Below are 26,133 nucleotides of genomic sequence, written 5' to 3'. Positions count from 1 at the left end.
TTGGCGTGATTTCAGCTGCCTTCAGTCTCTCAAACGAACACATGCATATATAAACACGCATACACACACACACACACACACACGCACTCCCAGTTCGGTGCCGGATGTAGGGGCCTACCTGCTCCTGTTTAGGGCTGTCGTTCGCTGTTCCTCCCGCTCCTGCACCATGTACTGGTCCGCTTCCGGCGCGTCCTCATAGTCCGATTCACCTTCCGATCGTGCCTTGGCGGCCGCCTCCTGTTTCTCCTTCACCGCCAGGTCGAGATTATGGATGCCGACCAGTAGCGAGTAGTCCATGATTTTGAACGACTCCAGCACTCGACAATCCCGCTGGATTGTTTTAATCAGCGCGCTGTACGTTTCCGCCTCGAGGAACAGCCCGTTCGGATGTTGCTCCATGAAGTCTAGGTCCTTGTACGTCGGGGACGATTTCGATCGTTCCGCTTTGTTGGCCTAGGAGTAGAAAATGAATGGGAGAGAGAGAGTGTGAGGGTGAGTGTTGCAGATTTAGAGCGTACATAATTGATTGATGGCATTCTGTCCATCCCCTGACCGTAATACCATACCTTTCGCTTGTAGGTCGACCCTTTGAGATCGTACTTAAGGTGCATCCTCACGTAGGAGGGCAATAAGTTGTTCATAGCAACTAGTCGAACGTTTTTACTATTACACTGGTAGCAGTACAGACCGAAGAACTTCGGCAACAGCGTGCGGGGATTTTGATTTAGATTCATATAGTACCTGGGGAGGGAAAGAAACGAGGTGTTTGTTGAGTATTTTAAAAGCACATTAAGAAGCTTTGGTGGAAGAGCGGTCCTCCTACCCTGGTAACAGTTTTTGCAAAAACTCTCCCTCTTTGTGTTGCACGGTCTTAATGATAAACTCATCGTCGTCCGTCAGATAGAAGATGGAACCGGATGCACCCGGATTCGAGAGTTCCCGCAGCGGGGCTGAACACATGGACATCTGTGAAGAGAGGAAAACATTAACGCCATTAGTACGCGATTCGGAAAGCGAAACGAAGAACAGCACAACTTACCATGAAGTCGTCCGGCTGTATGCCGAACAGGTCGCGAAAGTACCGGAACGCGATCGGCGCGTAGATCTTAAACTTAAACTCGCTGTAGTGGTGCGCGGGTGTCATGCTGGAGCCCTCCGGCGGGAAGGATATCGTCTCCAGCTCCCAGAAGTCCATCATCAGCAGATCGCGCCGCGGTTTCGACGCCAGGCTGCCGACCGTATGCTGGATGCCGAGCTGGATCGAGCCCATGATCGTGGTGGTTTGGATTTTCTTGTACGTAATTTCGCCCCCCTCGCCGACCCGCCGATGGCCGATTTTGCGCTCCTTGTCCGACTTTGGCCGGTGCGGCCGCGGCGCCAGCGACTGTTCGCCCGACATCTGTGGGGAAAGAGCGAAAGAAAGCGTGGCATTAGTAAAACTGTTCCAAGGGAAGGCACTTTTCCTAAACGGAGGTGGAGCGATTTTAAGGACGCTTTTCTTAAATAACATAAAATTGTGTAATTGAGCAGTCAGGGTTTCGAACATTCGCGTAACCGCTTGTGAACAGAGCACATGTGTCGCCCCATCCTGGCCAAAGTGAGGCGACAGCTGGCGTGTGCCGAAAATGTCCTTCAAGGACGACATCGTGAAACTCTAGTGAATGTGTGTGCATAACGAGCGTCTTAAAATCGTTCAAACACAAGTGGAAGGTAGTAGACATCGTCGACACAATCAGTGGACCCCAGCCAAATGGCGCAAACGAGACAACAATCTCAGCCATTTAACTTTTCCGCTTTGGCAATCCTCTCTGGCAGAGCGTTCATTTTTCCCCAAAGCGTTACGCAAATGAAACAACTGGAAAAGATGGAACAAAGTACAAAAAAGGCAACACAGGACTATCGTTTTATCTTTAGCAAATCTCGCTTCGACACAGCCCAACACCTCCCTCTGCCTTCTTCTTCAAGGACAGCGGGAGGACACGAGACATTCGCACGCTTAATGATGCTGCTGGTAGCGCGCTGGTGTGTGCACAGTTCTTTAGCAGCAGCAGCATTAGTAGTAGTAGAAGTAATACAATTATTTCAGTTGTCCTTTCGATTCGCCGTCACATGGCGTCGACAGCATTGCAATCGTTTTAAGAAACATTTCGCACGATTTACACAAATGAAATGGAATTTAAATTGGCGAGAGTTAAGGAAGGGAGACAATTTACAATCATATTTTGTAACGACGTTTGTGAAATGAGCTTTAAATTGCCATTAAGAGGTCTGTATCTCTTCAGTGTCAAAAAAGTGTCTACAGAATTTGCGTTACATGAACACACACAACAGCAGCAATTGCGAGATTTATATTCTTCTCCTTTGTTACTCTACCTTTGACATCATAAACGTTGGTGAGGTTCTTTTAATAGCTGTATAATAATATTTTACGACTTATATGTTTTGTTATACACCTTTTTGCTCGATACGCACTCCTTCCTTCGCACGAGATTTGGATTTGAACCCAGTCGTGTGGTGCCCTAGACTGGCGACTTTACCACGGCTCCATGGGACAACTTCGTGGAATGGGATGATTTTAAAGCACCCGATCATTCATATTTCTCTCTTCATCGATGTAATTTCACTACAGGGACAAATCAATATGCTCTGCTGTATCGAAACGATTTCTCGGAACATTTAAAGACTGTTTCCATATTTTTTTTATTTAATAATTTTGATTCGTCCAATCATCCCTGCTCACTCTCGCTCAATGCTCGCGCTCTGACCAATCACCAACGGGTTACTATGACGACAACGGTGACGACGATGTATTCGACTTGATAAGTTGCCTTCAATTCACTTTATCGAAATGCAGATTACGTTAATTGGACTCTACCGAGCGAAGCGCGACACACGAGACTGCTTCGACTTTAGGAGGAGCAGGAGTGGATGTGTGAAGCCCTAGAGAAAACGACTTGTGGTAGCCGGCAAACAATTGTGCGTTATGAATAGGCAATTTATGCTGCAACTCTAACCTGCTACAAGTATAGCAGCTCCCCACCGGCCGCCTGTGATGCTATTTAAGAAAACTGGAAGCTACACGCCCTATCTAGGGTTGGCTGCTCCGCATGCTAAGTGGCTCGGTGTGTGTGTGTGTGTGTGTGGGAGGGTGTGAGTGCTCTTTTCAGCAGTGTAGCGCAAAATTTAAACCTTTTAAAACCAGCCTGATGAATAATGTAACGGAAGCAACCGCCACCGGTTGGTGTGTGTGTGTGCACGCGGCACGTGCCCACACCACTTGGCGGCCCCAACAATGTATTGCATTTCCGAAGTACCGTGGTGTGAGAAAAGCATAATTTACCGTTTCATTTTCAGAACGAAAGGCAAGGGAATCGAAAAGGACAAACAAAAAAGGTATTTTTAAAATTGCGTTCAAAAACATCAATTATTCCAAACAATTGTCTTCAGTTTGTACTACACATTATGCCCACTAGAGCAGGTAGTAGGGTAATAGCAGGTTGTGGAGGTCAATAGTAAAATTGAACATTACGTCTCCGTCCCAACAAACCATCCAAATGTATAAGCTCATAGAAATCAATTCTCAGCCAGTGCTCTTCTACTGTTTACTTTATTGATACAAAAAACGAGTACGCATCACCATTGTGCCCGACAACTCCCACCCCCCGCACTGGTCCGGAGAAATCTCAGTCGATAAAACACGTCCATAATGCTGTGGCAGAACCATAATATAGTTGGGCTAACACAGCCCATCTCGTATCCTCTTTATCGAGCCTTTCTAGCCTAGTCCCGGCACACAGGCAAAGTAAACGAATTTTATGTCGATTTCAGGTGCTGCTGTGTCCATCGGTACGGTCAAACACCACAATAAGCCGATGAAGACCGCACGAACCACCCGATCGGGGCACCACCTGACAATCGACAGCAGCAGCAGGACGGAGGCGCACAAATGAAACTACACACTAGCCAGTACCATAATCGATTCAACAACTCCACTTCCACATCGTTCGTTCCACCAGAATCAACAGGACCTCACACAACGACAGAAAGAGCTTTTCCCTGTACAACCCCGCCATAACGTGTCGATCCCTAGGAGTGTCTGTGTGTATAGGGGTTTTGCTATGGGTGGATGTTATGCATGCAAACCGATTTCACCCCCAAAAACCGCCCGGAAAGCTCAGCTTGTGGGAGAACAAAACCCTCACAGCCCTAAATAAATATTGCATGACCATCGACTACGGCCAACGACGAGTAAGTGTGTGCCGGGGTGCTTTGGAGCAAATTAAATTCACCATCATCTAGCATTGCTTCTGCTACCTTCGGGAATGCTGCTGCTGTTCAAAATAGCATAAACCAACAAGTGGTTTACAATGAGGCAAAACGCTCAATATGCGCCTGTGTTCCGAATGGTGGTGCACAACACGATGGGGTGTGCGGATGTACGCCACCGCACAAACGACGGAGCGGGAGGATTTTGTGCAGTTGATGATGAAATATTGCTTCCAGCACTGGTATTGTCGTCGCCGTACCATCACCACCAGCCAGTGTAGTTAGTGTGCCCTTGGAGATTAAATTGGAATTTTTATTTGGCTAATTTCTAGTGCTTTTCAATGGAAGCGTTCGTTATTGGGTTCGCGTTCCGTTGTTTTGCACAGTCTATTGGAATGGATGTGAGTGGGTGTGTGCTATTCAATTTCGAGGCTCGTTGCAAATTCTAAGATAGTCCAAGTCTCAAAATAATGTGTTTCTTCGCTAATTCCATTCCAATTTTGATGCTGAAGCATGTGGCATGTTTCTATTTTCACCTGCATTATAAAGCCGGGATCCCATTCATTCGTGGCAATTTCCTATCAGAATATTTATTTTGATCCACACGACGACGCCGACGATTGCGCCCCATTGACAAACCCACGCGATCGAGCGAAGATAGAGAGAGAGAGAGCGAGAGATGTGCCCACCAACGCACCCATTTACGAAAAGGTAATAGATCCTCCTCCGGCGACAGGTGTGTAAAAAGCAAGCAAAAATCAATCCACTGTAAACATCCTTCAATGCCAATCGAACTACCAACGCACCCTGTCCTCATACCATTGCCTATCGTATCCGGGCGCGTTCGCATCGCTTAGCAAAAAGGGCGAGAAGCAAGTTAATGCACATGCGGCGTTTGGACAAATATTAGGCTGGATGATTGGGCACACTTACACACCGGGTGGGTAGCGCGCGACGGCACAAACATCGGAAATAGATTAGTTTGTAGATAAGTTTCCCAAAATCACAACGGCAAGGCGGAGGCAACCATTGTGGGTGGAGGGCGTTTCGGTTCGGAACGGCTGATAACAAACTTTGACGATGTTTTGGCGTTGGTGGAATCGGTTCAGAAATAGAAAAGCTGCTTCAAAGATAGAAGAGGCTTCGTTCTGTTTCACTTTTCAAAAAATTAGTGAAATTAGTCTACAAATTATTTCAAAATTTTTGAAATATATATCAAAAACATCATACAACATAATTTAACTACACTGCTTCTGTTGCTGCTGATGATGATGCTTGCGATCAATACACATCGACGCATCGTAGAGGACACGGGCGTTTTACAATCCTTCCCAATGTTTACCCTTTCCATCGGGCGATGTTTGAGTTATTTATTGGAAAGGAGGCCCGCGTTTTGACCACGGTCACGTCTGCTAGCGATAGTAAAAGTCGTTGAACCGTGCCCGGCCACGATCAATTCACATTACAATTTGACCATTAACCTTGACACTCGTGGCAGCAAGTCGTTGCTTTTGGAATGTGTCACTCTGGTCTGGTTGATGCGCTTCGACGGAAAGAGTCGTGTAAAGCGCTCGCACTAATCACTTCAGACACTACTGTTGGTGCAATTCCTGTTCAGGACAAATTACTTGGTTGTGTGAATAATTGTCAATTAAGCGTACAAGAAGTACATACATCAAAGGTTTATGTTGGATATTGGTCAAAGAGATAGTAGAAAATACTGTAAACATCTGACCAAAATTATACAAAATTAGTTTAATGAGCCTTTCAGGCCCGAAATAGACTCACACTAAAAATTAAAAAAAAAACCTTTTCCATACCAAAATGTTATTCCTTTATGCAGTGCGATGAGTTTATAGCTCCACTACTCCTGTGCAAAGACGACCCAACGTTTGTGTCACGTTTTTGCGCTAGCGCCTTGCGTAATAACCAATGCCACACCAACACACACATCTTCTTGGCTTTCCGCACCTATCTCACATTGGCGAGTCAACTCCGCGCGTACGACTTAACCTCGCCGGTCACACACGTGTTGTTACATCCTCGAATGGGCGACCGTTTTGCGGAGCAGAGCCTACCAGTTTGGACCATTTTTTCCACCCTGTCAGCAAACTACTACTTTAAGCAAATAGGCGCTATATCGCCAAGACGGCAGCACTAAGACGCACGCGGGATTAAATCGATAGTGCAAATGAAGCGTTTACAGGAGGGCGGCGCTTGGCGCCTCCTCTCTCTCCACCGTCGCTCCTAAACATGAGTCGTTTTCTTCTAGTTGCGCGGAATTCGTCCCCAAGTTTATGCAATGGAACAACCAAACACATCTTCTCATCATTCCAGTCACGATCATCGGTCCCATTGGCCGGCCCAAAACGAGACGCGGAGAGAGAGAAATAAAATCCCAAAACAAGACATACCGCGGAGACTCCGATTTTGGACGACTTAGACTCCGATGATGTACACACATACACAGATTGTACAGAAATGGTTTGAACGGGGCCCCGCCATTCGCACGTCAGTCAGCCATGGATGGCAGATAAAATGGTAAATAAAATTTGTAAATGCAATTGGAAACAGTAAAGATCCAGAGGCTGGAAGGGAGTTGTTGTGTGGGGATTGGGTGCGAAAAAAGTTGCACACTCACCGCTTCTATTTGGATAAATATTTTACAACCAACCGACCGATCCCCTCCTCAAGCTCCTACAGCAGCCCTCCGCTCCCAAAATGCGATTATGTCCATAAAAACACGTTGTTGATGATAAATATTTTTGGATCACAAAATGTGGCCCCTTGGTGAAGTGTGATTCAATATGTTGTTGCCAACTGGACCTGGTGATGTCGGTGATGATGACGATGATGGGTTGCCATCAAACGTTGCCGTTGAGTTGTGATTATTATTATTATTATTATTATTAAACTAGATACCACTGTCAATGTACACTTTGGGGGATTGTTTGAATGCGGCGATTGTTTATTATTTGTGCAACCCAATTACGAAGTGCTGCCCGATGGGGCAAGTGTTCGAGCATTGAAGCGACACAAGCACAACGCTAAAAGGCTTTAAAATTAAGAGCAAGAAGTGGCAAGTGAAGTAATTCAAACGCAACACCAACGGCTTCAATAATTGTCTTCCACTCATTGAATGGACACTTCATACAAAAACTGTGTTGATCGCCATATTAAGGAGAGATCATCGATTCAAATCGTAACGAAATGGTATGCGAATTCCATCTTTTAATCTCCCATCACACGACGCAGCAGTTGCACTGCCTTGCATCATTGGAATTTCATCTCGCGCACTGCAACCAACAGTAGCAGTAGCAGCAGCAGCAGCAGGAAGCGGACACTAGACTAGCATTCATTAAAACTTTATCACCATAATCCCCCGGGAGCGTTGTTTTGCGCTTGCAAATAAAAGCTCCACGCTTGCACCTGCCCGGAGAACAGTAGGAGAAGGGGAATTGATCGGCAGACTAAGGAAATGAGTTATTTATCTTTACCACCACCAGTTGATTGCAATATCTCGAGCGCCCACCCATTAAGTGTTGGTGGGCATCGATGCATCAATTAAACAAAAAAAAAAGGTGTAGCAAAACCTGGCAACAAACAAATCGTCTTCTGGTTTGTGCGATTCTACGGCATTCTGATTTCCTTGATGATGTTTGATGATACATTCAATCAATTATTCATGAATAATCCCACGAACGGGAGGAGGTTGTGCTTGCGTTCTAGCGCAGCTTATTCCCACACCCATCGGCGGCAATGAGCGATGATGAGGCGCGGATGCGCCCAAACCCGCAAACTCGCAAAGAGTGTGTGCCTGGTTTAGATAGGTAATCGATTTAGCACGAGTAGGATGGGTGTTGTGCCAGTGCTTCACACACACACACACACACACCTTCCGCCTAATCGTTTACCAATCCCGCGGGGGTAGCCGAGTTATCAGTGGAAGGGCGAAAAACGCACCACCGATAGAGAGACACTTGCCAGCAATTCAGCACATGTCGAACGCTGGTGCGATAACAAACGAGCAGAGTCTGACAACACATATCCACAAAACATAGCTCGATGTGATGTGGTTTTGTTAGATATAACTTTGGACAGGCATTAGCTGAAAGGCATTCGGGAAAACGTCACCCTTCGTCAGGTCTACTGCTCCCCTACATACGGCGCGCGATTGGAATGTAGGCGAATATTTTCGCTTGCCATATACCATCAATATGACACATAACGCTGCATATATGCGAGATGCATTCACGTCAAATCAAGCTCGGAAGGGCCATCAGACAGCAGAAAGGCAGGTCCTCATCTCTCCCATCCACCATCATCGCTACCTCCAATATATCTCGTGGGACTCCCTTTTTTGTTGGCACACATTTGTTGCTCCGTGCGCAATCGAACGTTTTCCCCCCCTACACCGTGTTTCGTGGGAGATTCGAACAGACGACGATGTGTCACCACAGAGGACTACTGTTGTGTGTGCTTGTACTCCTAGGTACGTGTAGGACACTCTCGTTGCGATACGCACAGTGAGGACCACGATGTTTGCTGTTTGCATTTTGCGTCGTTGTGGCAAATTTGATTTGTTTCTTATCGTGTCTTTTTGTCCAGAGAGCAAGATGTTTATCTTGCCGATCAAGATAATGCACACATTGACACACACAGGTGTGCACATCCTTGGAGATCATTATTTTACAACGTAAACACACACGCACACACACCCAGCCGCATTTGTACCACACTGTGTCCTTTCCTCTTTCCCCACGTGTTCCATATGTGTTGGACACCTTCAACCGGGGATGCCAGAACACAGTAAGGTTTCACACAGTGGAGAGAAGGCGAACGAAACACACACACACACACGCGGCCGAACACACAGCATGACCATGGAGGTGATGATGACTGCCTTGGAGACGAGTGACAGACAAGCAGTTTGTGCCGCTTGTGGCGGGTCGGGCGGGTAGTATATGCGCGTTGTTTAAACCATGCCAAGGTACGGTGGTACCGATACGTTTGTCGCGCCCCGTAGTACTTGTGCTGAGTTTGCCAGTGAGTGTCACCTTCCGCTTGGCATAGCAATCCTCTCCGCACCCATCGCCCTTCCCTTTTCCGCGGTCATAGGCGCTTTAAATGGACAACGTTTGTGCAATCGTGACCAAGTCGGTACAGTTGGTAGGTGGTAGCTGGCTGGTGTGTTTGGGGATGCGGTTTTTGCAATAAAACTTGCGGGTGCACGTTTGGAGATAAAGATAGAGACGTCGGGCAGTAGTTAGATGTACAGAAATGAATATATTCAGACATCTCGCGTACTCGTTAGTAGAAGATCTTGGATTTCAAAGACTGGAACGCACAACATGTCGACGATGTATCCCCAAAACACTTTTGTGCAGATGTCTGCAGAATACTCACAAAATCTAGCGCCAACATCATTTCGCCTACTAGATACATTTCGTGCCGTTGGGAACTACAGTATCTTGATGCACTCTCTAACAACTCATTGCGTAACGCCCGCTTCTCGGTTAATCTTGCGCGTCAAGAAGTATCTATTGCCACCACCACTAAATGACTGAGGCTCAACCGAAAGTCCCACAAAAATGCGACCTCACATACGTTTATCGTGCATTATTGGCCTTGTTCAAACAGCAGACTGGAATGGACGACGAACGCGAGTCAACACTACCACACCACCACCAGTAATGGAGCGCGCGAATTCTACTTCCACCATGCTTCCAGATCATCATAACGTCGATAAGGTGCTCCAAAACTGCTCTGGACAATATATATCGCACACGTTGCTCTGCGTCCTATCTTAGTGATAAGCAGCTTATGACGTATGTTGTTGGACCAGCAGTAGGTTGATTTCATATCTCCATAGGAGCTGCCGGTTGGCTGTGTGCATCATCTCCCTCGGAAGTGTCCGAGTGTCGTGCTCTTATCTCCAGCTCCAGTCGGTGTCCAACGTGGTGCTAATTATGATGTCAATTATGGTGACAATTCCAACACACAAACACACACACACCTCACAATCAACAATCAAAGGGTAATGCGCGCTTGTGAAGGGGTAGCGACAAATGCATGTCTAACAAAATAACACAACAACTCGTTTACCAAGTCAAATCAGATACCAATAGGTCGTTTGCCTGCACCTTTGGACCTTGATGTAATATTTACAGCTTTCCGTACAAAAGTCGAATGCCCACATACACTGGGTGGGACCCGGACAATATCACTGCACACAGCTCGTTGCTATTAATAGTCTGCGGCGCCGTGTAACTTTGGAATATTGCCACCATTCAACGTACATTCCAACCAACCATTTGATCGAACAATCGTCCTTTGTTTTAAAAATGGAAAATATTTTCCTTCCCAACCCAAAAGGAACAAAGAGCGAAAGATATACCATTGGCCAGGCTGTCGGCAAGGACAAGAGACACACATTGGCTGGAGCAACACACACATGTTCACACACACCGTTGTTCAGAAGGTAGCACCCCCCAACCAACCCAGATGTCCTTCGGGATGGAAATTTCATTTTCGTGCTTGTGCACATGAGAATTTACTCACACACACATACTGACGCCTGCTCCACCGTCATCAGTGGACAATGAATTAAAAATAAATCTGTCATGAGCGCATACATACACGAGTGGCTGAATGGCAGCGGACAAAGCCATGGAGGGAAATTCCAGCATTCTTGCTGGAGTATACCTTCCGGAAGGATGCGCAAATAGTTTAACCGTGTTAAAGTATGTCGTAGAAAGTAAGTGGATGATTTCATCCCTTGGTCAGCCTCTTAGTGTGTGTGTGTCTGACCAACCAACGGTAGGAACTGACAAACATGACACCGAAGCGTGCGATAAATCTGTGCAGGAACGGTGTTTTCCACACCATATCCGCGTCCGTATGAGTCATCAGTATTTGCGCCGTTGGTTAGCGTGTGCAGGCAGGTGTGAGATGAGATTTGATGATGAATTGTGATTTTTCTGCTCAATCGTTGATGTTTTTGGAAGGGAGAATAGTAAAGCCCTAATACTAATGACGGTTCGATCATTGCATGAACATTTGATTATTAGTGGTTAGTACACGTTCAGTGTTTAATTAATAGACATAAAAATATAGAAATTCCTTCCAGAAGCTGATCTTTGCATAATACGTTCGTTCTTTTCAGTGGATGCGGTGGAGAATTTAACGCCAAAGTTACGTAATTTATGGTTAACCCCTATTCTCCTTATCCTCTATTCCAAGTCGTCAGTTTTTCTCCGGCACATAAACACACAGTGCCACCACAATGACAGTTCATTTTGTGGTGTCTCCCATTCTGCTGGTTGCTGGATTGCTTTTGTGACATGGACTGGCAACAGCAGCAAGAGCACTTCCAGCGCATTCCTCTACAGAATGATACAACCAAAATAACGACTTTTCCGGGCAACTGCTTTGAAACGGCAGTATCATCACCGGTAGTAGAAGCAGTAGTAGTAGTAGTAGTAGTAGTAGCTCCAGCAGCAGCATCATCATCATCATCGGCGTCGCTCTGCTGCCGCACCATCCGGACCGGGTTTCGGATCGATGGATGTCACGGGCACCGGAACAAAATCTTTGCTCTGTTGGCGCCTATCCCAAAATCTTACGGAGAGAGGGGGAGGGGAAGGGGTTTGCGTATTCTTGTGGCACAAATTAGGCGCCTCTGACGAAGCAGAGACGAAGCCTGGCAGCAGAAGCAACAGCAAAAAAGGGATTGTTTAAATGAAAATGCTGTCCAAGTTCGCCAAGTGGCGCACAAAAACTTTTGAATATATTTGCCACATGACATGCTGGAAGGGGAATAAATATCCATTGATTTAAGGATATGAGTTGACAAGTCGTAAACATTTATGTGATGCAGTGCTGTGTACGATTATTCAGATTCTTTGAGTGTTTCCAATGTAACTACTAATTATTCTAGACCTCTAAGTTGCCTCAGATAGCTCATGAAGGTTGTTCACTAAGATTACTGCTATACTTAAGCTATAACAAACGATTAAATCCAATTCCGGAACCATTTTATGTTGCTACATTGTGATCAAAACGTTGCCATAGGATAAGGATTACTAATGATTACACACATATATTTTCGCACCCATTCATTGTAAGCACTAAATCGCACCAATGATTCATTAGTTTTGTTAATTGTGCTCTTTTGATATGGGGCGGCGGTCATGCAGAGTGTGGTGCGGCGAAGGCGGTTTGTGGTTGTTGCTATGACATGGCCACATTTATCATGCCACGGGACGGGCCAGGCAGGCAGCGGGCAGGTTGTGCGCTTGTTGTGCAGATTTGACGGATGACATCAATTATGTGTTTTCATCTCGGTACGGGGAAGAACGAACCGTCTCTAAATGGTTTGTGCGAATATTCCATGCTTTGATCCTTTTGATGACACACCCCACCGGAATAAATTATTATGCAATAAAACTGGGTTTTTTTGCCACCAGGGGCCGTATTACTAATTAAATTGAATTGATGTATTTCAGTTCAAAATACGACCCATTGGGGTGTTTAAGTAAAACTTGATATATATGTTTGAAGAAATCAAATTTGTCTCAATACTTTCAACCAACATTCCACCGAAAACTGCACTAAAAAGCCGGTAATACTTTAACGCTTAGACGAAACCAACACTTCAAAGAACTCTTTCCAACGAACGCAAAAGGCGTCCCGACGACGAAGGGTGGGATGGGACTCATTTTTTCCACTCCAAATCATCGCACAGTTTAACCAACCGTTACCATTTACGTCAAACGCCGATGTGAGAAACTTCAAAAGGACATCGAACGGAGCGAAGCAAAAAAAATCCATTTCTCCTTCAAATAAACGTGACTACATTTGACAGGAGCAAAAAACTGGCGCATGGCACAGAGCACCGTACAGAGAGTTCTGATTTCTATTCCGCCCGTACCGTCCTCGCCTGATGTAATCTATTTAATTTGTTCTATCCCTCAAATGCTCAAAACATATTTGGTGCACTCTCTCAAGCGAGAAGGCGATTGAACCGGACGATCTCTGGCTGGTATATCTCGGCTAACGTTTCTTATCCAGCCATCACAAGATTCCATTCGCAATGCAAAGCAGTCGCTAGAACACACATACACACACTCACACCGATCCATTGGCTTTGGCTGTGGCAAACAAGCAAACGCTTTACAGAACGGTGAAAAGCTTGCCCAAACTCGAAACCACCACGGAATGGCGGATGTGGCGGAAGAAGTAGAAACAAGCAGCACGAACCCTGGTCCCGAAGCGGAACCACAAGAATGGAACAGAATCTGACTGACAGCAGCTATCCGGAACAGCGACCGCGAGAAGCTACCGTTACAATACCACCGGGCAAGGCAGGCCGTGCCCAGTTCCGTACCGTTCTGAGCTGCAAACACGGGCAATGAGTAGGGCGCGGGGGGACCTGCTGTGCCGGTCATAGCAATAATATTATTTTTCGACGTGCGAAAGGGAAGAGAACGAACGGAGCCGTCGGTGATTTTGGCTTTAAAACTGGGAGAAGAAACTGCGCAAAGTGTTTCGCCAATGCAAACTCATTATGGAAGCTTTGAAAGCAAGAAGAGAAACAACACACGAAAATGCCTACTGACCCGTACACGGGAGCATGCGTACGGGATAAGCAATCGTTTTTTTAATTGGCCACGAAAGCTTTGCGAATAACTAGCAACGCATTACCGAGGGACGGGAGGGGTCATTGTTTTAGCGCGGCCAGTTGTTGGGGCGATTCTATTTTTGATGCTGTAATAAACTAAATAACAGAATAAAATGGCTTCATTCTGCCGTGACCGCGTTTGCCGCAGGAGTACATATGCCAATTGAAACGCTTCCCCCCTCAGTATCGTTTTTCTCGGGTGTGATCTTTACCGGACACTGGCTCTGTGTGTATTGCTACGCGCTACCACAGCGTCTCGGCGTAACCGGATCAAACCGAATCATGCGTGGACAGATTGAGAATATCATATCCATATCTGACCGCTCGGGTAGGCCCTGTGTTGTTGTTGTTGTTGCTGCTGCTTGAGAAGGAACCGTCTCGAACGACGACGATGATGATAACCGCCGTGCCCTGGACGGACTGGAGACACCCCGGGTCCGTTATTCAATCACGGCAATGGAACGCGCCCATTCGACACCGACACGGCAAGCTATGGTGGTGGTGGTAGTGGTGGTGGTGGCGGGGGGGGGGGGGTCCTCAGTGATACGAACCAGCCGCCAAGTGCACGGCGCAGTGATAATACACGGCGGCGACTACGAATACGTAATAACCCTTTTCGAAGGCACATCATCCATCGTCCGCTTTTAGGTTATTGGGTACTGTTTTGATAACGGGAAGCGGGTACGTAATTGTGAATAATGAAGAACAGGAATTAAAACGTGACACATCGCACACATCGCGCATTTTGCGTATAGAGCGAGCTGTTGTTTCAGAGGTCTTTGGAGCTGCCTGTGTCTTAGATTAAGCAGAGCTGTAGCAGTAGGGGAATGTTTAATAGAATATAAGCACGGTGGTGGCGGTGGTGGTGGAGTTGGTTATGGTTATTCGCACTTTGTTGAGGCGATAACCCTTTTGACCACATTGGCACCATGAAGGAGATGTATTGTGTAAATAACTGTTTCGTAAAAAGCGCTTAGAGCGTACACAGATTACCAAAAACCTACTTGAAAAGATCTAAACGGTACTCCTAACTCTGAGGAACTTAGACTTAAGATCCTAACAAGGACACACTACTACTATAATTCCTTCGTCTTAATTGTTTCATACTGCAGAGCATGCCGCCAAACGAAATGAGATTCGATACGTATCATACCATGAGACACGAAATACCTGTCGCTTGACTTATCCATGAGACCACCGGGCTGACGACTAGACAGCCGCTTACAACTGGTACTGTAGCTTTCACATGCAGAGTAGTTCTGGTAGTCCAACAGAATGAAGAATATTATGACAGTCCGAAGTCATAGATTTTGATTTGACTTTGGCTTTTAATTTAAATGTAATCGAAACACTTTTTGTACTCGGTTCAATATTCAATGTTGGACGAACTGTCATGAGTCATAAGTTTACAAAATCATCACAATTAACAAAACTTTTGATAAAACAAAAATCTTTCAAATACGTTCGAGAACATTGCTTCCAAACTCACATGCGTCATCGCACCCGATCTGCCAAGTATACCCCGACATTCCTTTGCATCCAGTAATCAAACTACTACCCCGTTATCACTACCAGCTGCCCGCTATCGTGGGCGTAAAACAACAACAACAACAACCACTAGGGCCTCCTAATCACACATACAAACCAACTCCAAAGTGTATTACAAACCATATGAGTGTTTGTGGGTTATTTGGATTTGCGAAAATCACGCACCCATTCAAAGTATCTACCGCCCCCTAGTCGGTACCGGGACCAGCTCACACCGGCTCAACTCATTCGTATTGCACTAGACACCCTACACAGCAACAATCTGTGCTCCAATATGTATATGGCTTTATCAAAACTTCCTCGCAATAAGCGCAGAGGAACAGTGTACCAACGACGGAATGTTGTTTGCTGATTAGGGAGCAGCTGTTCGGGAAGCACTGTGTAGTGGAGCAGCGGTCAGTCGACAGGGATTGATTGCAAGTTGCAAAGTTTCTAGGACACTGAGAAGCGTTTGTGTGGCTGTGTGAATAAAAAAAGCAATTTCTAGAACACACCAACTGGAGCAATTTCGTTTCGCTCGCAGCGAGCACAGAATATGTTCAGAAAAACTCAACAAACGAGATTATGTCATGTGATGAAAAGCCATCGGTATCACACACACAAACTGGCGAGGAAGGTCGTGTGTTGCTTATCTTACGAGGACGAATATTTTGCGAACGTTTTTGCTTTGCTACTCGTCATGTTCACATGCCACATGTTTCAATACAGGAGATGCGACAGGCCGGACGAACGTAAACTACATATTGTCCTTGCCGCAATCCTACCGCCAAAAACAACCTCGCCAGACACTTACAAATTGATGGCAAGCGTTAACGAAAAGTCATGGAACTTTACTGGACGGCCAAAAAAAACAGTCACCCCGGCTCTTAAAACCTTTTATTACCACCGACAAACTCCATCGCTCTCGCGAGCTATACGAGACGGTCGGCAATTTCGGCTATACTTTAGCGGACATGCCCGCATCATTATCGCACCCGCGGCTATCTTTTTTATCGTGGTTTATATGTGCACAATTTGCAGTGGTCTTTACAGTTGTTGTCCTGCTTTTTTTCACTCTCTGCTAAGCAATTTCGACAATCTACGCAATCCACAATGCACACACGCGTAGAACAACGTTTTTGAGTGACGCGTACGAAAGGAGGTGCTTTTTTATTCGAAAACTTCCCAACCAGTGTTTATGTTCGTTGAAATTCCCCTGCTTCAGGGAGTTGCTTAACACGACAACAAACAATATTGGGGATTTTTTGTACACTCAATCGAGATAATTATCATCGTATAGCATTAAAATGAATAAAAAATGTATCACAAGCTCTGGAAGGAGACTGGTGGAGTCTGAGGATTCTCAACACCAAATAAAGTTCTCAAAATATACATTATGGACTTTACGAAAACACAAAACGCACAAATGGCAAAGACGCCCCCGATGGGCGATTCTGAATAATTTAATAACCCAAAAATTCCAACTCATCCTTACCGCTTTCTCCATGGGATGTAGAGCATCCTAACAGCGCAAAAAGGGGGGTTTATAGTAGTCGCAAAATTGCTCATTTTACAAATATTGTCCCAAAAAACACTGAACCCCTTTTCGTGTGCTGGAGGAGGAAAGAAAAAAGGTTCCCAATAAATCTTACACAGCTTCTTTCGGCCGCGACAGAGAGTACAACCGGTATGATGGTGATGAAGAGAAGATGATCTTGATTTTATCTGCCATACACACACACACACACACACACTTTCGATGTTGTATTGTGCAAGTCTATGCCACACTCGAGAGGATTTACAAGGACCTGGGCCGCGTTTACTTTCTTCCAAAGTACAAAAAAGGATTAAAAAAGAATGCCAGAGACAACAGAGCACCGAGCACGGTAGGCAAATATTTGCCCTCCTCTTTCTGTACCTTTTTAACGTGTAAATCTTTGGCTGTTTGGAAAGTAGCAATGAAACAAGTGAGAAAGCAGTGCATTTCTCCCTCTCTATGTACGGGGAAAGGGTACATAAATTGAGCGAGGCAGATAGTAAAACAAGTATGTTTTATGGTTTTTTGGGGTTTCCGAATCTTTTGTTTCGAACCGTGGTAATGATGTGTTGGGTATAACAATATGGAGGGTATCTATCATATACAGTGCACACTGTACAAAGCGACGGCCCTTAGTACTCTTGCAGATGCTTTAACGCCATCACCTCGTCATTTGTGGTGAAATCAGACCGATGGCAATGGAACCCGCTGCACATAAAACCTACACAACCTACAAGAAAATGTATGAAATACATTCGTAAAAGTGGAAATTTCTTTTTATGCAGCCACCACTCTGACCATACTTCACCACTTCAGGGGGCAAGAAGATGAAGCTGTTTGCACTAATGAGCACGGAAGTGCACTTCTGCAGCTAAAGCTCTTCAAGAGGTCAAGCAGACGCTTCAGACTGTTGCTGCTAGCTAGTGCAACGAAGCAAAAACTGAAGCAATTCTACATCTGAAGGGAAAATAATCGCGGTAAATATGTGTTGGTGAACATTACTTTAGTATTATGCGACATTTTTGATACACAAAAACACGTTTAATTTTATAACAATTAAATGTAAATGTTGTTTTCGAACGTCGTTAATCATTTACCGTTAACTATTTCATAATGATGCTTCTATCCGTAGCCCACTTCACGCTGTCGGTGTCAACCTTTTGCTAAACTTCCTCTATCCGACGCGGTCGTGATCAATTAGAGGGTGATGAAATCGTGCCCATTAAGCTATCAAATCAATTACTAGTCTTTTGCATTCAAGCAGCGCGCACTGTCTTGATGACACACAACCTACCTCACTCCCGCTCCTATTTCAAGGTGTTACGCTCCTCCAATTAAAGTTGTGCACTCTCTTGTGCCACTACAATCCCTCCTCCTGCCCTTCCGAGAGCGCGCGCGCGCGTTCGATATCACAAGAGCTATTTGTTTCGAAGCACTTTGACACGATTATTATGATAATTCACTTCTCAGCTTTAGCAACACGGCTTTTCCTCTTGATTTTGTTTTCCACCAAAGTGTATTTTATCACCTCGTCCACATCGAAGTTCTCACCGGGTGCACTCGCGCACTGCCATTGTGCTGCTGTGTTTCCTCACGATTTTGTTTTTGTTTCTCAGCGAGGTAGCAAAGCGAGTGCAGTGAAATAATGCACACATTGCGGCATATGCCCCCCCCCCCCCCCTCCCCGGCTTCCTCACACAAACGATGGGAAAACGATATCAATGTCTTGGCTTGGAATTGAGTTAGGGTAAATGTACCTATAGTGGTGGTAGTACCAATAGTGGTGGTATTGGACTAAAATGCGGTTCATACGGCAAATTACAAGTAATTAAGTTATTTAAGTTAGTGTGAAATGTTCTTTAGCCTTTTACAAAGGGTTTAAAAGTTAAATGGGGCCATTCCGTTACTTAGTGACCGAAAAATCCATTATTTTGTGAAATGAGTCAACATTTTTCCAAAATCCTTAGGATTTCATAACGAAACTCATTTTTCTGTTAACGTTCTAAATGACCACATAACCACGCAATTACTAGTTTTTCAACATAACTGTTATGAAATGTTATTGTTTTACTAAAATTATTTGCCTTTTGACCATATTTATGCATTTTTGAGTGTTTTTTACCATAGTGCCATTATAGGTACACAAAAAAGGCATGTTCCTATAGTGGTTATAGTTATAAAATCAATAAAAACAGGTCGTTTTAGATTTTTTCGAGGATAATTTTGACATGTCGTACTGTTTTCACTAAAATAAGCAACAGAAATGAGTTTTATGTAGGTAATTTACCAAAAACAGGCCAAAATTCGCTTATATGGCTGAATGAAAAATTGACTTCAAATCAAGCACACTCTTCCGGGTGTAGGTTGATGACAGGTGTGATGCAGTACTTTAGTCAATAGTTTCATTGATCTAATTTATACATTTTTTTACGATCAAATTACGCAAGAAACCTATATTATGGCAGTAATCCTTGCTATTCATACGAAAACAGCTTCAAAACTAAGTTTCATTGATATTATACACCGTTTTTGATGCATCTTTGTTTACCACCACTATAGGAACACAATACGATGACTATAGGAACCATACCACCATTATAGGTACAACGAAGCAGTCACAAAAAGATGTATTTTTTCGTAAATTTGATGTATTTCATGATAAAAATGGTTGTGATTGCGTAGATAAAACATATTCCAATTGCTATGTGTTAAAATATTCAGAAATTATCCTTCCTCACACTTTAAATCCATTAAAACACATCGGTACCACTACAAATTGCACCACTATTGGTACATTTACCCTATTTGTGTTGGAAAACATTGCTTTCCAAATCTCTCGCTCCCTCGCTCCCAGCAGTATCAACATTCTTTGTAGAATGTTGTGCAGGGAATGGAGCAGGTTTTTGTCAAGATAATACTTCCCACCCGAGAACGGTATGCGCGCAAGTGCGGGTCTGGGACCACCGGAACGGTCCAAGAATGCAGGTTGTCTGTATGCAGGGAACACCAAAACCACCCAAAACATCTGTCAGCGCCTATCCTGAGCAAAGGTCAGCAGCAATAGTCCAAAGCGCGTGTTTGCTAACGAATTCATTGACTTCGTTCATTCGGTTGTTGGTCTGGGACAGGGGAGCTGTGTGTTTAGGTAACAGAATAATTGACCTCCCCAGCACAGTGTTGGACGTGTGCAGAGGAGAGCTCGTCGCGAGATACAATCAACTTTCATTTAGAAGCCACAACACAACAGTAAATAGATTCCTCATAAAACGTCTGAGGGCCAAAGGCAAAGTGCTGTCAGCGTTACTGATCCTACTGCCTTGTTTTTGATGTGGCATTTAGTTTCCAGAATCTAAACACGACCGGGTTGCAATTTCTGAAGATTGCCTGAAGATACTCACCCGGTCTGTCTGCTGGATGGATGTACCCAAACCTCTCGGAAGAAGTTGTTGGTTGGCGCGAACGCGCAACTGGTAGCATCGACCTGATAACCTCCTCCTGGCTAATGCTCCCTCCTCCCCTCCCTCTCCTCTCCGGTCACTATTGTTCACGCGAACTGACTGGCTCGCACAGCATTCCATAAATAGCTCTAAGGCGTAACGCAAAGCCCACCCACCCACCTCCTCACTCAATCCTGCTACTGCGCGCCTTCCTAACCAAGCGGCGGCACGTTCAAACGTTGACCGAAAGGCATAAAACGGCGTTTGCTTTGGAAGATATTTGGCCAAACCGGCCCAGAGTGTGCTCGGGCTTCCCTGTTTGATAGAGCGATGCAGCGCGCGTGTTCGTGACATGACCCGCTACTCCCATTGGGCCACAAAACACCCTGGTGTGACCCGTGGAAAATGAAAGCGAGTGCCCGACCGAAAATGGAAAAGCTTGTTTTGGGGGGTGGCTCTGTGGAAACGAAACCTTCCTGGGGCGGGTTCGTTTGGTTTTTCGTTCGAAGAAATGAGCAAAACCTTCAGCGCTTAACCTTCAGCGCGCCACGCGCTGGCTGCTGTTTGAGAACACACCAACCACACCGCAAACCGTGAGTTGATTCCCACGGCAAACTGGGGAGGGTCATCGAGCTGGATGAATTCTTGAAGCCATCCGCTACTTCCAACTGATGTTTCCCGCAAATCGCCCCAAAACCGATCACGAAGAAGTTGTGCCAAAGTAAAGAAAAAAAAACATGAACAACTTCAAAACTACCTCACAGGGAATACTAAAGTCGTTGCGGGCAAAGTACAAATTCACCGATCAGTAGTTTGTTGTCTAAAAAAACACCAAACGGAAAACAAAGTTTTTTGCACCCCCGTCTAGGTTGGGGGAGGGGGGGGGGGGGGGAGAGGGTTTGCTCAAAATTCTAATTAATGCCGTAGCAAGCAGCTTCTACGCCGACTCGACCTCCATCCAGCTTAAGGAAAAAGAAAGGAAAAGGTCAATATCCTCCATCAGCAGCAGTGTGCGTGTCTCGGAGATGTTGGTAAACTACCCGCAGGGAATACTAAAAACACAGGTCCCAAATCTGTTTAATTATAGCGATATACACTCACTAAATTAAACCAGAGCCCGAGGGTGGGGGGGATGGTCTCCGGTGACATGCTTTCACCAGCTCCTGGTGTTACGGCCGCTTCCCGGGATGTAAGTGGTTCAATATTGCAAAGGACACGATGTTATCGACTTGCCCCCCGAAAACCAATCCGGAGGGCTTGCGTGAAAAGATCAACCGACTAATGATGTAACAGGCATAACATGATAATTATTCCTGTTCCTGGCGTGACCTTTCCTGCCATTTTGGAGGTGACAAACGCGGCTACGAAACTGTTGTGACTTCAAAACTGTGCATAAATTCTTTTTGTCAACTACGATCGAATGTCGTTCTTGCCGTTTAAGAAGTAAACGATCTCAATGCCCTTTTCCTTGCGATAAATCGAATATGTCATTGGGAGTAAGTTAATGTTGCTGTCTTCCCGCGCGCAAACGGGTTACAACAAGGTCTTGTCGGGCGGAGGGTACAATGACCGGCACACATGCAGAATGCTGAATAAAATTGCAGTGCATCCTTGTGCCAAAAGGACACCAGATCCATTAACCTTCCCTCCCACACGGCCGGCCGGCCAGCGGCACAACAAATTGCTTCACAAATATTTAGTAGCACTAAATTATGCATCAGGCGTAGCAGCATCATCATCATCATCAGCAGCAGCAGCAGCAACTAACCCGAAACGATAAACAACAATCCAACCCCTCTAATCCTCCCCCCTCCAGGGGTATTTTGCCTTCGCGACAAAGAGAAACGTGTAAATTTCGCACCGGTCGCAGCAAAACGAAATCGAAATCGTGCTTTGCCAGTGATTGTATACATTTCCAACGAAACGCCTCCACCACCACACGCCAACGCGACCAGGAGGTCCCCCCACAGGAAAAAAAGGGAAAACGAAAGTGATGTACGCAGAGGAAGGAACAGAAAATATGGGTCAATCAATATGATGGTGGTCACCGGCGGCGCTGACTTTGCAGGTACGGTAGTGAATCTCCTCCTCTGCCCTCTTTCTGGGAGCAGCAAGAGGTCCAGAAAAAAACGGGGTGAACCTTCCAAATGGGGAGCAGCGTGGCGATGATGTTTGGGGCTTCGCGCTCAACATTCTCGACCCATTTCTTTGCTCCGTTTGCTTAATGCCAGTGCCACGGTTCGGTTTTTGTTCACGTTCTTTTGCCCCGTGATCGGACAGTCTGTACAGCAGAGGGGTTGGCCGACAGCACGCGAACCATTTTTGCATATACTAGGCGCAGGGGAGATATGGTGTTGTGCCGTATACTCTTTAACAAAATGAATACATTCATGATTGCTCCTATCAGTGTTCTTATCGCTCTACACAGTAAAGGACCTCAAAACCTACCCCATCAGCCATGATGAATTTTCCCGGCGTGTCCTTAATGAATTTTCCTGCAAAGAGAGACAAGGGAATAGAAAATCAGTTAGGTAACACACACACACAGAGATCGGACTTAAGAACAGTCTGGCGCGCAACGCCGGTGCTTACCATATTCGTCTAGCTCCAGTGGCTGATCTTTGCTGCTGGCGGTGAACTCGGAATTTTTCGTTGAGAGGGCCGACTCGACATCGATCGTATCGATGGCGGCCGTATCCCCGGAAGCCATCGCGCCCTGTCTTTGCTGCTGCCCCTTACTTGCGCACTCCAAAAAGGGTGTCCTCTGCCCTCTCTCTTTGATGGTGCGCCTTCGTACGCCCGCGCCTTCTCACACCCGTTCTACGCTAACACCTCCGTACTTCAGAACCGGAAGCGCCAGCTTCCCCTTAAAGCAGAGCAGGTGCGACGATGATTTGATCTTGGGTTGTTATTTTTGCGTGCAAAATGCTATCACTCTTTTCAAACAGCACACACTGAAATCACTGAACTGCACAACCGCGCCACATTACGACACCGAACCGGACCGCCTGCTGGGCTTCTGGGAGACGCGATATTGTGCGCGTTGCCCCTGGTTACACGTGCACGGAAATGCAAAGGGTGTGTGCTATCCTACGGACACGATTCGATCACGTGTGGACTATTGCCACTCGTTGCGGATCAATTTTCCTTTGCCACTAATACACTCTTTCACACGCGCACACACACACACACACTGGCCTGAAGTGAATGCCTACTAATGCCTAATTCTGCTACCAGCTTTAGTGTATTCTTCGCTTTTATGCTAACTTTACACAACGCATTTGCTGTACACTACGCACACACATACACACGCTCACGCACACTATTAGTACCACACGCTGTAAAAAAGAAAAATGCAAAATGTTGCCCGTTAGATATTTTCACATAGCAAATAAATAAGCCATTATCAATCTTTGGCTGATCTGCACCAATGGGTTTAAAAATAAAATCCAACAAACTGGCTAGTGTATTTTTAAACCGAGCGCCTCAGCACAAGGTCATTTTGGAAAACATCGAACATTGCCACAACAACAGGGCACTTCAGTTCCCTTCCTGCTCCTTCCCATCCATTAGAACAAATCGAAAAATCCCCTACAGATGGGCCCGATGACAGGTGTCGAGTGTTTCCCATTTCCCGGTTCCTGTTTCAGGGTGAGAAAATCGGTGGATTGATTTCCCACCGAATAGGGCCTCAAGTTCGAAGGAATGCACACTGTACAGTGTCTTCGCGTAACTTTCAGCCTGCTTCGATCGGTTGTGGGGCGGGTGAGGTTTTTGCATCGACCAACCGCGCCGCACTGGAGACGATTTTCCTGCACGCATCAGTAGTTTCCTGCGCTTTTCCTCGCACAAGCCGTGACCACACAACAACCGGTACACTGGGAGGGGGGGTTTTTTATCAGTGGCCGGCCCACAAAAGGCTTTCTTTCAACACACACACACCCACCCACACACTCACGTTGCCGGAAAAGCGAAAACTAACACATCTAATGTTTGCTGCTGTTGCTGTTACGCTGTTACGTTTTGTACATTTTCCTTTCCGAAACCTTGGCTGGTTTCTTATGCGAATTAGTTGGGAGTGTACCATGCACACAAGCACAGACACACATAAACCCTGTTCTCCTCCGCTATTCCTCCCTTCCCCACTGAACGAACAGTGACCAACCACCACCACCGCCTTGCGTAAAAAAACACACTCTCGTAAGGGAAATCAATAAGTTTTCCGCTCGATATTTTCCACCTTCACCTGCCGCTTGCAAGCGCCTCTGTGCATGTGTGTGTGTGATTGTGTGCGCGTTACATGAAACGCGGCGACAAGAGGACGACGTGTGGAACATAGACACACACACATATGCACACTGTTGGGTGGGCAACAGAGACAAGTGCACTCGCAAAACTGCTTGGACTGGTGTTTGGACGGACAGTGCGGCTGTTGGGGCGTTATGAGACACGCCTTACGCGCTTTTCTTCCCTTTCAATTGTGGGAATTTCCCCCTTTTTCCATTATAGGAACGCGTGAGCGGGCGCAGCATCGCTGACTCGTGCAGTCGTCAGAGTCCAGTGCCGATTACCATTCAGAAGTCCAGAGAGCGTGTGACGACAGACAGTGACAGTGACGGGCACAGGTTGCAAATTATGCTGGCCTCGATTCGCTCTTGCTGGTGCTGATGCTGTCCCCTCCCTTCTACTTCTCCAATGCTGTCCTACTGAAGGCACGCATTATACACACACACACACATACACAGTGATGGAATGAATCACGACGGCGAGAGATCGCCACAGCAGCAGCAGCCAGCAACATACAGACACGGCGAAGCAACGGAGCAATAATCGGGTGGGGTTGTGTGTAGTCGAGTGGCGAATTTGGCTAATTGTGATAGCAATTTGCCCATTTGCCCAAAAAGGGAGGATATACGAGGGTAGGGTGTTTCTTTTTCACAATCACTGCACGACGGGATGGATATGTGTGTTATGCTTGACATTGTGCGGACGCACACAGCACAGCGCCGATTGTCATGCACACACACGCACACACACACACATGGTCAATTTCTTTCCATCTCCATCGACCAACGAAAGAAAAAAACGGGGCGGAAGCTTTCTATGGTTATCAAACCCGGACACACACACACACACGCGGAATGTTACACGCACCGCACAGACCCCGCCGCTCGCAGAATCCGAAACCTTCGATCACAACGCGCCAGCCACTGGATGGTCGGAAGCTGATCGATGACCCAGCCCCGTCACGAACAGTGAAACTGCACCGAATTCCGAGAACACCCCCCCACAGTCCCACCGCACGGCACGGGAGCGGCTGTCGTGTCAGACTTTTTCCTAACTCCGCGGGGATAAAACCACAATAAATACACACACACACACAAACGCGCTAGTTCGATCCGAGGAATATAATTCACGCACGGCAGGGACCACTTGTACAGAACCACCACGGTTCGCACTAGGAACACACACGCACACACCTGCTATCAACACTATGCTGCTGCTGGGCGGTGCAGAGAGAACATTGTGAAAATTAAGACCCGACCGACCCGAAAGAAAAGTCTCCTCCTTCCCAGCGCGGATTGAAATTTGCTATGCGAGTTTTTTTCTGCTGCTGCTGCTGCAGCTTCGCTCTCCCCTCGTACGCTGGAACAAGGTGTATGGAGAGCGAAGGTGTGTGTGCG

At 46.1% G+C, this 26,133-nt stretch overlaps 1 protein-coding gene across 16 annotated transcripts in view; it reads right to left on the bottom strand.

Annotated features, from left to right (window-relative positions):
- Positions 1–26,110, bottom strand: part of LOC120959578 (phosphatidylinositol 4-phosphate 5-kinase type-1 gamma) — a 47,084-nt gene extending 20,974 nt beyond the window's left edge. For 5 of the 16 annotated variants that reach the window (XM_049610465.1, XM_049610464.1, XM_049610451.1 and 2 more), the window contains exons 1-7: positions 25,930–26,100; positions 23,042–23,787; positions 22,898–22,944; positions 1,040–1,399; positions 824–966; positions 567–741; positions 119–453 (exon numbers count right to left, since the gene is read on the bottom strand). In XM_049610465.1, the coding sequence (XP_049466422.1) occupies positions 119–453; positions 567–741; positions 824–966; positions 1,040–1,399; positions 22,898–22,944; positions 23,042–23,159 (1,178 nt within the window). In that variant the 5' untranslated portion in view covers positions 23,160–23,787; positions 25,930–26,100. Of the gene's footprint in view, positions 1–118; positions 454–566; positions 742–823; positions 967–1,039; positions 1,400–9,672; positions 9,942–22,897; positions 22,945–23,041; positions 23,788–25,579; positions 25,745–25,819 lie in introns of those variants that run through there. The other 11 variants (XM_040383062.2, XM_049610459.1, XM_049610462.1 and 8 more) reach the window with 9 other exon arrangements.
- Positions 26,111–26,133: the final 23 nt, after the last annotated feature.

This window comes from Anopheles coluzzii, chromosome 3 (assembly GCF_943734685.1).
Source record: "Anopheles coluzzii chromosome 3, AcolN3, whole genome shotgun sequence".
Classification (NCBI taxonomy): Eukaryota; Metazoa; Arthropoda; class Insecta; order Diptera; family Culicidae; genus Anopheles; species Anopheles coluzzii.
This window is presented reverse-complemented; position numbering and strand designations above follow the sequence as displayed.